At 37.1% G+C, this 16,576-nt stretch overlaps 1 protein-coding gene across 1 annotated transcript; it reads left to right on the top strand.

Annotated features, from left to right (window-relative positions):
* The first annotated feature begins 2,040 nt into the window (after positions 1-2,040).
* LOC125679709 (uncharacterized) lies at positions 2,041-15,680 on the top strand. The gene is made up of 9 exons (XM_048919145.2): positions 2,041-2,236; positions 2,622-2,679; positions 6,629-6,698; positions 12,403-12,514; positions 12,701-12,874; positions 13,380-13,470; positions 14,980-15,062; positions 15,164-15,257; positions 15,418-15,680. Exons 2-9 carry the CDS (start codon positions 2,625-2,627, stop codon positions 15,660-15,662), a joined length of 924 nt encoding a protein of 307 aa, XP_048775102.2. The 5' UTR covers positions 2,041-2,236; positions 2,622-2,624; the 3' UTR covers positions 15,663-15,680.
* The last annotated feature ends 896 nt before the right edge of the window (positions 15,681-16,576 follow it).

Genomic DNA, 16,576 nt, shown 5'->3' with positions numbered 1-16,576 from the left:
GGACTCTGTACACTAACCACAACCCCTGGACTCTGTACACTAACCACAACCCAGGACTCTGTACAGCACTTAACCACAACCCCAGGACTCTGTACAGCACTAACCACAACCCCAGGACTCTGTACAGCACTAACCACAACCCAGGACTCTGTACACTAACCACAACCCCCGGACTCTGTACACTAACCACAACCCCAGGACTCTGCACAGCACTTAACCACAACCCCAGGATTCTTTACAGCACTAACCACAACCCCAGGACTCTGTACAACACTAACCACAACCCCAGGACTCTGTACAGCACTTAACCACAACCCCAGGACTCTGTACACTAACCACAACCCCTGGACTCTGTACACTAACCACAACCCAGGACTCTGTACAGCACTAACCACAATCCCAGGACTCTCTACATCACTAACCACAACCCCAGGACTCTGTACACTAACCACAACCCCAGGACTCTGTACAGCACTTAACCACAACCCCAGGACTCTGTACAGCACTTAACCACAACCCAGGACTCTGTACAGCACTTAACCACAACCCCAGGACTCTGTACAGCACTAACCACAACCCCAGGACTCTGTACAGCACTAACCACAACCCCAGGACTCTGTACAGCACTAACCACAACCCAGGACTCTGTACAGCACTAACCACAACCCAGGACTCTGTACACTAACCACAACCCCCGGACTCTGTACACTAACCACAACCCAGGACTCTGTACAACACTAACCACAACCCCAGGACTCTGTACACTAACCACAACCCCAGGACTCTGTACACTAACCACAACCCCCGGACTCTGTACACTAACCACAACCCAGGACTCTGTACACTAACCACAACCCCAGGACTCTGTACATCACTAACCACAACCCCAGGACTCTTTACAACACTAACCACAACCCCAGGACTCTGTACACTAACCACAACCCAGGACTCTGTACAGCACTTAACCACAACCCAGGACTCTGTACAGCACTTAACCACAACCCAGGACTCTGTACAGCACTTAACCACAACCCAGGACTCTGTACACTAACCACAACCCAGGACTCTGTACATCACTAACCACAACCCCAGGACTCTGTACAACACTAACCACAACCCCAGGACTCTGTACACTAACCACAACCCCAGGACTCTGTACAACACTAACCACAACCCCAGGACTCTGTACACTAACCACAACCCCTGGACTCTGTACACTAACCACAACCCAGGACTCTGTACAGCACTTAACCACAACCCCAGGACTCTGTACAGCACTAACCACAACCCCAGGACTCTGTACAGCACTAACCACAACACAGGACTCTGTACACTAACCACAACCCCAGGACTCTGTACAGCACTTAACCACAACCCCAGGACTCTGTACAGCACTAACCACAACCCCAGGACTCTGTACAGCACTAACCACAACCCCAGGACTCTGTACAGCACTAACCACAACCCCAGGACTCTGTACACTAACCACAACCCCAGGACTCTGTACAACACTAACCACAACCCCAGGACTCTGTACACTAACCACAACCCCTGGACTCTGTACACTAACCACAACCCAGGACTCTGTACAGCACTTAACCACAACCCCAGGACTCTGTACAGCACTAACCACAACCCCAGGACTCTGTACAGCACTAACCACAACACAGGACTCTGTACACTAACCACAACCCCAGGACTCTGTACACTAACCACAACCCAGGACCCTGTACAGCACTAACCACAACCCAGGACTCTGTACAACACTAACCACAACCCCAGGACTCTGTACACTAACCACAACCCCAGGACTCTGTACAGCACTAACCACAACCCCAGGACTCTGTACAGCACTTAACCACAACCCCAGGACTCTGTACAACACTAACTAGTCCGAGCAGTCAATGGTCCAAACCCCTAAGAACAACACTGGTAGAAATAACTAATGGTCTTTAATCATGACACGTATACATTCCACGTCATACATTACATTTGCTACCTGTGAACGGTTTATAGAGGTGATTTAGGATTGCAGGTACTTGCGACTTCTGTTACCCTCCCCTGTCGTATGTTCAGCTGCTGTCCTGCATCTTCACCGTGTATAGAATTGGTTTTTAGGCTAAGCTTGTAAATAACATGACGAATCTATACACATATAAACAGACAGGACAGACTCTTTCAAAATACGTTGAGTTATTGGGATCCCTAAACGTTAGTCGTCAAAGAAACGGTTGCTGTAAGTATAGGTTTTTTCTTCTTCTTTTTTTCCCTTTTGGTTATAACTGTTTAACACATTGTTTTAATACGAGCAGAATTTTGGTATAATTCTAACTATATACCGGTATGCATCAATGTTTCTAGCTGCAGATCTGTAGCTTTTTGGGAAAATATTGAGACAAACCGTATTCTGTCCCAATATTTGTCCAGAGAGCTACACATCCGCAGCTTCAATGTTTCAAAACATGTAAACTCTAAGCAGATTCAACATCAAATTAACATAACTTATGTCACTTTTCTTTTTTAATTGTGTGATCTTTCTGTAAAATTATAGTAATGTAAATTTAGAAATAGTAACAACTATGCGTAGAAAACATGCATTATAGACCTGTTTGACATTTTAGAAGATGTGGAGTCAATGTCCTGTCATACTGTTATTGTTTGCTGTATTCACGTCACATAGTGAGTAAAATATGACACCAGTAGTTTATTATTTGGATATTATTACTAGTGATTTTGATGGTAAAAACCTTGGAATTTTTTATTCGGATTATTTCACTTTCTTTTCGCAATTGAAACTCACTTTAGAGGTCCATAAATATGGAGTCCCACATAAATTCAAATAAATGGATATATCTTATTATTTGAAGATATCAACAATTCATTTGATGCGCACAACAATTCAATCCGAATTAATGCGCGCAATAATTGAATTGATTATAGCGTTAATCATTCTACTGCTATATAACTGAATTGTTGCCCTCTTCACCACAATTCAATTGAAGAGAGCAATAATTGAATTATTGCTTTGATGCGCGCATCAATTTAATTATTGCGCAAAATTACTTAATTGATGATATCGTCTAATAATTAAAGATGTCTTAAATTATTTGAGTGTATGTTGATTTTGCGTTATGTACACTATAGCCATGTATGGACCAATTCAGGGTAACAAAAGAAAAGACCTATAGGGGAGAGCAATTTTACGGGGAAAATCACATTCTTGTCTCAAGTTTCTTTCGTTATTCTATGTCGTACATACATGTACATTGTATATATGAATTTTTCATATATTCATTTCGAATCTATGTTGACAACGTATTTCCTACCATGTTGAACTAAACCTTCAAAGTTGGCCTAAAGAGCATGACATAAATTTTGGCTTTGAAGTCCTTCAAGAGGCCTGCCCCTAAGATTTATTTAAAAAAAAAAATATTTTGATAAGTTACAATCTTAAGAACAATTTTAGGGGCATTCCTGCCTTGGGTTCGAAATTCACGAAAAAAATTGGAGGAACTTTTTTTGAAAACCTGGCTCATATTCACACGGATATTACTTGTGCTTAGACTAGCTCAGTCAGCTGACCCCTGGCAGTAAATATGCTCTGATTATATTTTGCCATGGTTCGAATCCGCCTCACGCACACTTTCATTTATTATTATCATCATCATTTTTTCCTTCAGCTATCTTCGCCATGATTCTGCGTTAATCGACGGAAGCACATGTACGACCATAATAATAATAAAGAAAGAAAAAGAACCATTAAAAAACACCATACAAGAACTAGTATTGCGTTTGTTCGTCCAGAACGCCTTAGGGAAAGAGTTACGTTATTGGGGAAGCACTGAAGAGTCGGTGTATTTCATCGCTGGGGATTGATTGAATATTGTTTAATGTCCCTCTCGAGAATCTCTCACTCATATGGAGACGTCACCATTGCCGGCGAAGGGCTGTAAAATTTAGGCCTATGCTTACGACATTTGAGCGGGGAAGGATCAATGTCGTGCCACTCATGTTGTGACACAGGACCAGTTTTTGTGGTCGCATCCGAAAGACCGTCCCATTTCGTTGCCTCCTACGACAAGCAAGAGGTACTGAGGACCTATTCTAACCCGGATCCCCCGGGGATTATTGCTTGGGAAAAATGTACATTTAGCCGATGTTTATGCCAAAAATGTAGAAGGGAAGTCTATCGGTTAGACTTCTTCTCCAGAACCACTGTGCGATTTTCAACCAAACTTAGCAAAAAACATCCTTGGGTGAAGCCACTGAAGGGGATTCAAGTTTCTTCAATAGAAGGGCAACACCCTTTTCCAAGGGGATATAATCACGAAAATGCAAAAGTTTGGTGGGGTCATTTAAAAATCTTCTCAAGAACCAGTGTGCCAGAAGTTGAAATTTACATGAGTTTCCCGATATAGTGCAGATTCAAGTTTGTTCAAATCATGGCTCCCAGGTGTAAGGTGGGGCCACAATAGGGGATTAAAGTTTTACATGCGAGTATATAAGAAAATCGTTAAAAAATCTTCTTCTAAAGAACCACTGGGCCAGAAAAGTTCAAATTCAAATGAAAGCTTCCTACTATAGTGCAGATTCAGATTTGTTAAAATCATGGCCCCTTTGGATAGGATGGGGTCACAATAGGGGATCAAAGTTTTACATACGAGTATATAAGGAAAATCTTCTTCTCAAGAACCACTGAGCCAGAATAGATAAAATTTACATGGAAGCTTCTTGACATTGCGCTGATTCAAGTCTATTCAAATCATGGCCGGGGGTAGGGGGCTACAATAGGAGGTCAAAGTTTTGCATGCGAGTATATGGGAAATATCTTTTAAAACTCTTTTAAAAAACTACTGGGCCAAAAAAGTTCAATTTTACATGAAAGCTTCCTGACATACATGTAGAGTAGATCCAAGTTTGTGCAATTTATGGTCCCAAGGGTAGGTTGGGCCATAATAGGGGATCAAAGTGTTATATGCTGATATGTAGGGAAAATCTTTGAAAATATCTCTTAAAGGCTTTCATATCTTGTATATACATTTTTTACGGCAAGACCTTATCGAGTAATGCAATGGTGTGTGATCTTTTGACATTGACCTGAAAGTTTGGTCTACTTTTAATAAAAATCAGACCTATAAAAATGTCATGAACTATTTAAGGCAGGTCTTTCATATCTTGTATACATTCCTTATGGCAAGACCTTTCACTATAACATGATCTGTGACCTTGAACTTGAAGTTTGACCTACTTTTAAGGAAACATAACCTATTGAATATGTCCAGAACTCTTTTAGATGGGGCTTTCATATTTTGTGTATATACTTTTTATCGCAAGACCTTGTACACAATTCTGTTTGATCTCTTGACGTTCAACCTACTTTCAAATAAAAATCTTACCTATTCAATTTCTCCTGAGCTATTTGAGGTAGGGCTTTCGTGTTTGTATTATAGGTTCTTTATGGCAAGACCTCATTATTTGTGAAGTTTGATCTTGTGCCATGGATCTTAGACTTGGACCTACTTTTTAAATCTCTGACCTAATCAATATCTCCTGAACTATTCAAGGCAGATCTTTCATATTTTGTATATACATGTAGATTTCTTATTGCAAGCCCTTTTATTTCATACTATTACCTTTGACCTTCAAATTTGACCTAATTTTAAGAAAACGTAACCTGTTAAATATCTTCAGAAGTATTCTGGGTGGTGCTTTTTATATTTTGCATATAGATTTTTTTATCACAAGACCTTGTTTGATCTTGTGATTTTGACCTACTTTCTTTAAAATCCTGACCAATCAAAATTTCCTAAACTATTTTATATTTTGTATATAGATTCTTTATGGGAAGACCTTGATATGCTTCGGTGTTTGACCCTGTGACCTTGACCTTCAAGTTTGACATAATATTGCCTATTCAATATCTCCTGAAAAATTTAAGATGGAACTTTCATATTCTGTATGTAGATTTGTTAAGGCAAGATCTTTCTACCATACCATGGTTTATGCCCTTCTGACCTCGGTGTTATCCAGAACAGCAAGATCATGTTAGTCATATTGGTGTTAAGGCATCTCTGTGTTATGTGAATTTATTTTCAGTTCATGATATCCTTTGGCACTAGGTTGGAGCCACATGGGGTCAAAAATTTTCATGGGAATAAAGATTGATAAAAAAAATCTTTGAAAATCCCAACAGCTTAACAATGGCAGTGTCACGAATTGAATTGAATTGAAGCGCTTTAAACACTGAACCCCCGTGACCGGTTAGCTCAAGTTTAAGTTTCATTATTTGCTCAGACCACATTTAGTGGTATATGAGGTACAGCGCATATTTTACAATAATCATTGTTCGATTACAACACGGGCACATGTATATAGAACACAATGGGTAAAAAAAAAAAAAAGATGTAAGAAATGCACAATGTTACGGAAGCCAATAAGTGCCAGGCTATAGAATTAATATTTATTTAGCTGGCGGACGCTTATTATCTGGACAAATCCTATTCAAATAGTAAATTCATTTAATTTTGAAATTGCATGTACATATGTACAACCATAATTCTTCAATTTTATAATTAGCTTTACTCAGTTTTAGAAATTTATTTATAAAATAAGATCAACTCATTTTCAGAAACCCAAGCTATCAAACATCAATGGGCATCAGAAGTTACCAACTTTTCGTCACAGTACAACGCTGGCAGGTAATAACACATAGACATTCACTGAAAATTTGGTGAGTAGCAATGGGCGCCGCCATTTTGTTCAAGTAACACTAACCTCGATTGTCTCCGTTTTCATTCGTGCGAAGCCACAGGCATAATCATGTTATTCGATTCGTGGATCGGATAATTTTGACGTTGTAGACGATAACGTCAAATTGTATATTTTTAAAAGAGGTAATCATTCATTTTCATTGATATTTCTAAGAGGGCGAAGTATATATAGATACATGGATATTCGGATTGGGTTTGACGTGTCACAGAAAAAAAATGGCTGAATCTTATTACATCTTATCAGGCAAAGATACTAATACCTCTTAATTAAATGTACAAATTGATGTTAACGTCTACAACGTCAAAATATATCCGATCCGCTAATTGAATAACATGATTATGTCAAGCCACACAAGTTCCAAACAGTCGATTCATTAGTTGCTTCAACAGTTATTGGAACAAAGGATGAAATAGAAAATACAACACTCAATATGTACTCAAAACACTCAATTTGTTCAAAATGAATTGTATATTTGATATGTATAAAGTTGTGAACCTTGGACCGAGCGAATCAAATTTAAGGAGGTACTCTACGTCGTCATATTGTCTGACTTCCTTTTAAAACATGGATGAAAATATACATATCAGCAATATTTGTCTTTCCTTTTCTTCAAATATCATTGTAATGATTGGGAAAAGACACTATACTGAATCACAACACGTGTATCCTGATGCTGACATCTTTTAATCACACTTGCACATATTTATAGGCATAAACCAAACATGAAATATAATCGCGGGAAATTACGGCGTACTTAGGTTTGACATTACACAATAAGAAATAGTTCTGTTATTAAGAGTAACAATCATATAATGAATAAAATGCGGTTATTACATTCCTCCTTTTCTCAGAAATAAAATTTGAAAATAATAAGATTGACAGCAAACAGATTTTTCATACAAAACAATTTTTTTTACATTTCTATAAAACTACATTTACATACCATGACTAGAATTACAAGTTGACAGTGTTTGTAAATTATCTAGAGTTAACAACCTTTCCAAATTTAAACACAAGGTTCACCAGTTTATTTCACAAAGTCCTTCAAAACCGCAGGCTTTCTCACGGTTCGACCCGATTGCGTTGTATACGGTCCAGTTATGTTGCTGGCTGGAGTCACGCTTTTCTCGGAAGCTAAAACTGTCGGCTTAGGCTTGGGAACATTTTCGGCAACCATATTCGGCTTGGGGACATTTTCGACAACCATATACGGAATGGCATTTTGTATAGGTTTCGAGTCATGTTTTGTTATGTTTTCGGTAGATTTCATCTTCTGCTCTGAGTGTCTCAAATTTCGTTCGAGTATCATTTCCTCCCCTTCAGTAAGTTCTGGTTCAATGAAACCAGAAGCAAAGGTGTTAGGGATTCTTTTGAAACAGGATGCGTTGCGAGTTGTACGTTTTCCAATTCAAGGTGTCGAAGAGACAGACACCATACTTCCTTTCTTCGCTACAACAGTATACGGTTGTGGGTCGAAACTAGGTGCAAGTTTGTTGCTCTTCTGTTCATTTCTCATCAGGACAACATCACCGCAATGAAGGTCATTAGTTGGGAGTTTTCAGGTCGTATGGGGCTTTAATGAATATTTGAAGGTATGTTTAGACACAAGTATAGTAGGAAAATATGTTAAGAATTTTTTCATATTAAATTTATGAGACAGCAACTCAAGAATACAACGATATAAGGCCTCAACCGTGCGCAACTTTTTGTACGCCGTAAATCGAAGGTTTTTATAAGTTTTTATCTAAAGCTCTCTGTTATGTCAAAATATTTTTTCAGAGAGCTACAGGTTCTGCAGCTAGACTTTCCCCCGCCTTTTTTTTTTTTTTAAAAGAGCTTTTAAACTAGAGCAAAGCTCGTTGCAAAGCAACGAGAGGTCTTCCGTCGGAGCTGTGTGACATAAAAACCTTGAACTTGACCATATGTCCTTGGGTCAGGTCCTAATGCAGCCTCAATTAACATGAAAATCTGTTGTAAGTATGAAATCTAAATGCAATATAGTTAGAGGCAGGCAACCAAACAGAAAATCCTCAATAGGTAAAAACAAAAGAGGTAGACATAAGGCAGATTGAAAGCAGGCACGTAACATCGTTTTTGAAAGTGGGGGGGGGGGGGGGGGGCAGCCAGAAAAAAAAAATTCCACTTACCAAAAAATCTTTGACAAGCAAAAAAAAAAAAAAAAAGAAAGAAAACGGACAATTTCCCAAAGTCAAAAATCCTATTTCGGGGGGGGGTGGGGGGTGGGGGGTGGGGGTGGGGTGGGGTGGGGTAGGTTCCAAAAAATTTGTTCTTTACATAACATTAGCGCATTTCACTACAAAAGTGGGGGGGGGGAGGGGGGGGGGGCAACAGGCCTTCCAATGACCATTTTCATAGTAAATTAACAGTAAAACGTTAGGTTTCCTGCCCCCCCCCCCCCGGGTTTTACGTGCCTGGAAAGGGCATGACCGTAAATTAACGATCTGTATTGTATACTGTCAAGCATATGTTGGCAAAAATATTGGAGGGTGGGAACTGGAACTTCCTGTCCTTCCACCAATCATTTGAAAAATCCGATTTTATTAAAAACATAATTTTCTGTAAATCGTTGTGTTTGCAAATTACATTAAAACGGTAATGTTTTTGTGTGTACATGTATTGCCGCTGATCGCTGGTACACATGCGATGGCTCCGAACTCGGGCAATCGAGCCATGGGTTACGTAATTGTAAACAAGAACAAACCCCGGTGTGTATGTAAAATGCTTGCAGTTAATGACTGAATGAAATGAGACTGATTCTATGTGGATTTCTGATGATTTTCTATACATGTTTAGAGTTGGTATAATCATGATAAGAACCCGTGATTTAAAAAATAAAGTTTATAAATTATTTGTTATGCTTACAAAAAGGATCCATTTTTTTTCACTTTGTAGAGAATGCAGAAAGCTTGTGTATCAACTGGCTAAGGTAGAGTTAAATCACAGATTGCTTGTCCACATGTGATGAATCTCCAAAATTAAACACAATAAGACGCTTGAGATGTATATATATATTTGGGGCGCTCTTACCTTTTTCATTTCACTTATAAAAACCGCATCTACTTGCACGCATGATTGTATTTAGATGAAATGAAATGAACCGACAAATAAATCCTTCTGTATGCAGACAATTATAAGTTAATAAAACTTAAAACTACTTCATTTTATTTAGTACGATTTTTTCTGACAATTAGAAACGTCACATACCCTTACCGTAAACTTATTGTGAGGAAAATGACAACCCGATAAATAATCAGGAAAATTGTGTAGGTTTTTTTAAATGTATGTATAACTTGACACAAATATTATGAGGTACATTGATCACTAACTCGAAATGTTTGCGGTAGCATCTTTACAATTACTTTATAATTGAAATAAAACATAATATAATTGTTAATTAAGTATGATATAATGTAAAAGGATTCAAAATGATTTCAAACATAATTTTCCAGTAATTGATGTGTTTATTTATGCGATGGACGAAAGCCGAGTTAGCTTCGATGTTTTTGTTTTGATTATGCAAGCTTGTCACTCTGGCCACCTGCGAGCGAGGCGAGAGTTGGGTTACATAACTGTATAAACAACGCTGACCGTGAAGAATGTAAACAGCTTGCAGTTATTGACCATGATTTATTTTACGTTTGAACGTTTTATTTTTATGTATATTACTTATTTTAATTCTAATATGAAACAAATAAAAGATAATTTATCTCTCTCCTTTTGTTGTTGTTGAAGGTTTGTTTATGTTAAAACGAAAGAAAAAGAGAAATGTATCACTAAATAATTTGTATTTGAACCACAGAGCATGTTAAAAACCTTATTTAAAATGAATATTAGTATCTATTGTAGTCAGGTATGTTATTTTTAGCAAGTTTATTTCAGTTATACGCATGAAGAGTTCTCGCTCACTTGCCAAATGAAAATGGCTACTTGTTTACGGGTATAGCTTTTTACTCTAATATAACACAAGATTCGAACAAAATAACAATTTCATGAGATAAATAAGATGTTAAAGAACAACTTTTCCATCGGAAGCCATATCGAATTCTTTGCCGTTTTTGAGCTATAAAGCGAAAACTTTTAGGGGCCGTAGATCCCTAATTTAAGGGGCCAGCCCCTTTTTACTGGTGTCAAATAAAAGCTCTTGAAATTCTACACAACTTTTATTTTACATGTCTTAACAAAATATTTTTAGTTTAAAAGATACAAAGGAAATTATGTGCAAACTTTCGCTCTTTCAGGCGTCCTGATTTTTGACCCCTCTCTATCGCCATTTTAAATGGCGAAATCAAAAAACAAAATATGATGTGCACAACTACAATGCTTCTACTTTACCAATTCAGTGTTTTCTCTGCTCCAATTATTATAGTTTCGGAACCTTTATCTGGAAACCAAAGCCCCTAAAATTTCACTAAAAGGGAAATAACTCGCAAGCGGAAGAGAATATCTAAAATGTTTAAAAGTATTTTGAAAGTCTTTAGTAAAATGTATTAAAGCTGAAAATTTGAGCAAAATCGGTTGAGGAATGAGCGAGATATGAAGCTTCAAAGTTAGCGTCTAGGAAAAAAAAAAAAGAATAATAAGAATAATCTTAACCAGCACAATCAGTAGAAGGTCTTCCGTTGCTACGGAAGACCTTAATAACCGTTAAATTCCATCCAGATTATTGCTTAGGAAAAGATATGTCCATCTGTCGATCAAAATGAAATTAATATACATGTATATTGTTTATCAATAGAAGATAAAACATGCATTTGAATATGAATTTGCTCGACGTTTCGGCTGTATGTTTTCTGAAGGAAAACCCCATAACTTATGAATTTTTTCATTGATTTTGGCAATTTCCTGCCAACTTCACGCTCCTGTCATATAACACAAAGCAATTTTGGATAAAATTAAAAGTTTTGGTTTGCTTATATATTCCTTACTTGAATGCCAGATGTTGGGACTCCTACTGTAATCATCAATTTTCTGTGCCAGATGACTGTAGAAACTGTAGGCCTACCTGCTTCTTTTTATCGGATTGCTTTCTACTAAATCTGCATTCTTGACTAAATAAAGTAAATATGAAAGTTTTCCATTTCAAATTATTGTTGTACATATCCTCCACTTTTCATCCATATAAAATTTCTCTGGTGTAGCATACCTCTTGAACTGCGTTATTTCTTTGAGTGAAAAAAAATCATCTTATGGGAGAAAATGACAGAAGATAAATGACAGACCTGCATTTACGGAATTTCAAGCCCGTTGTTGTTTATGATATAATATGATATATGATAACTACCAAAAACAGAAAGGGTCGTGAAGTGCCTCGCGCGCATTCTTTTCTAAATGTCATGAAACGCTTCACACGCTGTCTGCAACGTAGTACAATTTGAAATGATGGAGAACACTGATATTCAAGTACTAAAACATTTCTATTCTTAATTCCCAGTACTTTACTGAATATGACTATCACCTTGGATATGCCAATGACCATTTCAAGCTTCGCTTGGTGCAACGGTTACACTGTTATACATATGATTGGTCATGTTGGTTATGGAGTGTCCAAAGAAGAAAACTGTGAATTGAGAAATACTAAAAAAAAATTACATTCACACATTAAAATTTCAGTTATTCAGCGAAGCAGATTCTGGGAAAACCCGATATGTACCCTCGGTACGGTGGTACAAAAGGATCGTGGATACAAGCTACTGGACAACTGAATGGACACCAGTTCATAGAGGTCCAATTATTCTATTTACTGTTTGAAATGAATGTTGACGAACAAAATCTCATTTCCGAAAGTTCTTCTTGCATCTGAATACCAATCAAGTAATGGTTAAGAAACCAGCTTGTCCTTTCATTCTTTAGAGGATATTATTACAGCTCTTTTATTCTTTTTGGTTTTGTTTCATTTACACAAAATCAGGTGAAATTTCGTGACAAAGTTTTCCTGACAAATGTCGTCATTTACGAAACTGGCAATGCTGGAAGTGTGAAACGAATATTGGCGAAGGATGTGCAGAACCGGTGGATTGAAATCTTTTGGGTTTTACACGCAGTATTGATCCAGAAAGCCAGAAAATTTTCACCGAAAATTAAAGTGAGTCTTAACTATCATTAATTATGTTACAGAATTACATTATACTATTTCCAATCTTAAAGCATTAAACTCTTATATATACATACAAATATTTATACATGTACAGTATGAATAGAATAGAATATGATTTATTTCCAAATTAGGGCCCTCTCGGGCATACAGCATACATGATTGTTAACATTTCAATGTGCAATGTTTATTTTTAAAAAATGATGATAAAAAGAAAAGAACAATACAAGAGCAAAATATGCACTATTAGTATGAGCAATGTTCATACATGAGACATTTTGAAAATGATAATACTTATTTGTATTACATGTAAGTACCACCGTGTATCCTAATGCATTATATACATGTATTCTTGTTAACAATGTAGATTATTAATATTTGTCGCTTTTTTTTTGTAGTGTGTAGGATGTGATATTTGTTTGTGTAATATATGGACGCGGGTTGCGTCGAAAATTTGAGGTATACATATATATATCGTGTACAGTTTTATTAGAAGGTTAACTTTCCTGTGAATGAGCTGAGGATTGAGGTTGATTGTTCAGTTTCTCGTTCCTACGTGTATATTGATGCTGTTAAAATTGTTGGAGGTAATTTTCTTTTTCAAACTTCTTGTAGTTCAATATATAAATATAAGTACTTAAGATTCTTATTCCATAAATCGCACAGATGAATGATTAAAATAAGTGCAAGTTGTCTGCCGTTCAGTAAAAAAAATTGGCTTAAACATAATGAGATTTCTATCAATAGTTGTAAATGTTTGTTTACGCCTGGTATTGGGTACATTTAATGAAGTATTATTAGGTCACCTGAATCATTCAGGTGACCTATTGCTATCTGTTTTTGTCCGTCGTCGTTCGTCGTGCGTTAACATTTGAACATTTTCAGCTTCTTCTCTGAAACCCCTGAACAAATTTCAACCAATTTTGGTATATAGCATCTGTGGGTGGAGGGGAACAAAAATTGTGAAATTCGTAGTCCCTGCCCCCCTGGGGCCTGAGGGGTGGGGCAAAAACCATCAAAATGAGTGTAATTTTAAAAAATCTTCTTCTTTACTCCTGGACATCAAGAAGCCAAACTGTGGGCATGATTATAATGAGCGTTGAGCCCTCTACCAAAATTGTGAAATTCATGGCCCCTGGGACATGGGTTCTTGTGTTAGGGTGGGGCTCTATTGGTCATATAGTGAAAATGTAGAAATTCTTTGAAAATCTTCTTATATTGGTTTTATCTAAGGAGTAAATAACCCTTTTCTTTATGATGTCTCAGACCTAGGTTTTTTAAAAAGGATTATTGATTGAACATAAAAATGACACATGTACTTCATGACCACATAGCTATTCAATGTTTCTTCCATCCAAAAGTAAAATTCTTATATTTAAACACAAACCTAATTCAAACATTGGAAGGTTGTTACATGATACTCAGGTGACCTATAAGGCCCCTGGGCCTCTTGTTATTAATTCATCCACGAGAATGACATATTCTGGACAAAAGCGATACTACTTTCTTGGATGGAAATATTTTTATGTAATACAAACATTAATGCAAGATATTGTTGTGCTTACGGCAGAAATTGATGTCTTAATAAATCCATTTGCAACAGAAACCTGGACGTTATAATATACATGTACTTTACAACAATAAAGAATTTGCAGGGATAGCTAGATAGGTTACGGAGAGATGAGATATACTAATTTATTCAATCACATGACCAAATAAACCTACCATATTATGCATATAGTTCTTTCATAAAATATGAAATATGATGAATACTGGTAGTAATGTAAAACTTTACGATGTAAACATAAACGGGTATAATCATATAACCACTGTAAAAGCTTTTGTGGACAGACTTTGTTCTGCTGGTTGTTTTAGGTTTGCGGAATTGAACAGGGTACAGAAATGTGCAATTGTTCATCAAGGTTTCAAAAACTACAAATACGCGCACATTTGGGGCGTGAAAAACAGTAAAATATAAAAATTATTGGTGTAACTTTTGTTGTTCGCGTGTAATGACCATGTTCACGGTCTCAAATACAACATGAGCACGTGAGCATTCTAATTCTCTAAAATGAAACACATTTTACCTTAATTAGATGATTGTCCCAGGCAGTTCAAAAAGTATGGAGATTCTTGTTATATGATAAAGAAGGACAGAGTTTCTGCAGACATGGCATTTGTAAGTTAACAGATTCTCTATGGAAAATACACCATGTACACATTTATTTGTAATAGAAACATTTATTGGTATAAAATCTTGACTGAATTTTAAACCTTTAGGCGAATTGTCTTGAAACCGGTGGATATCTTGCTAACTTTGAAACACTAGAAGAAGCCATGAGCATGAAGAAGATTTTAAAGAAGATGAATACAGGTATAGATAAAACTTCAAATATGGACTTCTCTCCAAGATTTGTCTTCTCAAGTAAATTACGGATAATGTGATGTTCGATTCAAAATTCTCGACAGACGAACGAGAAGGTATATACTGAGTATCAGTCATGAAATATGTGAACGATAGTAAGCATTTTCAGGTCTCCATTTCTACGTCGGTGGGAGGAACATAAACAGGAGGAAACCAGGAGGAGGAGATTGGAGGTGGATCAGAAACGGAAAAATGATGAAGATGACGTATCATGCGTTTGGTGCCGGACAACCTGACGGAAGTGACAGCTCTCCACAAGACTGCATGTTCTTTTACGCAGGAGAGCGCTACACATTTCATGACGTTTACTGCGATAATGGGTCTTATCTGGGCGGGTATATCTGTGAAATATGATTAAAGTTCAACAAATTGTAGTTTCATGTGGTACTATAATAAGAACCAGACAATATCAAACTGAGGAAAAGAAATAAGAGCTGTACTGTGGGACTAACACTATCACGAGGCACATTCGGTCTAGCCCTTAGCCCTGTCATTGACTATGGCCAAATGGTTAAGTTCAGGGCCATGACACACCATATAGTCATAAGCAACAATGTGTCAAATATGAGATGATAATGTATATGTGAGACAGCGTCATTTGCTCGGACTAGTGGACGGAAAGACATGACGATTCCTTTATACTTCAAGTAGGAGGGATATAAAAACGGACGATATCAGTTTGTAAAGAAAGTTTAAATGACAAGGGCTCTCAGCCTCTCGCTGTCCCCTAAAATACAGTTGTGTCTTGAACAAGAATTATAATGCCATTCTCAAATTTAACAAAATGATATCGATGAAGAATACCGGTATTTTGATTATCGTTTCTCGCCATTTCCTTTTTACAGATTTGTACAGGTCACCATCATCTCATCTCATCTCATTCCCCTGACTGATGGTCGTAGGGGAGACATGGTGGACCACCTGTTGGCCACGGAGCGCCAACCAGATCGCTGAAGCTTTTCAAATGTCCCTTTTCCTTTCAAGAATTACGTACTTCGCAATACCTCGTGGATTAATGCTATATTGTTCACTGACACAGGTGGTAATGAAACCGCAATTTTCATAGAAATGTGTTTATCAAATTATTTTAATTTGCTAATCAATTCAACGTCTTCAGATCGCTGCCATCTTTAGTGTGCATCAGGCGATTTCTGTTCTGGATCCTATTAATATGAATAATACGATATGTAACACAGTGACACGACAAAAACATATAACACAGACTTGTATGGAGCGCCAAATTAACATAAACTCAAATAATTGAAGAT

The sequence above is a fragment of the Ostrea edulis genome, chromosome 2, assembly GCF_947568905.1.
Source record: "Ostrea edulis chromosome 2, xbOstEdul1.1, whole genome shotgun sequence".
Classification (NCBI taxonomy): Eukaryota; Metazoa; Mollusca; class Bivalvia; order Ostreida; family Ostreidae; genus Ostrea; species Ostrea edulis.
Note: the sequence above shows the minus strand (reverse complement) of the source record. Positions and strands in the feature narration are given on the sequence as shown.

Bases quoted from the DNA above. Each gene is read 5' to 3' on its own strand.
- LOC125679709 (XM_048919145.2), top strand. From the start codon at position 2,625: ATGTGGAGTCAATGTCCTGTCATACTGTTATTGTTTGCTGTATTCACG. The intron at 12,515-12,700 runs GTCCAATTATTC...ACACAAAATCAG, and splicing joins ATGGACACCAGTTCATAGAG to GTGAAATTTCGTGACAAAGT. The intron at 12,875-13,379 runs GTGAGTCTTAAC...TTTTATTAGAAG, and splicing joins AATTTTCACCGAAAATTAAA to GTTAACTTTCCTGTGAATGA.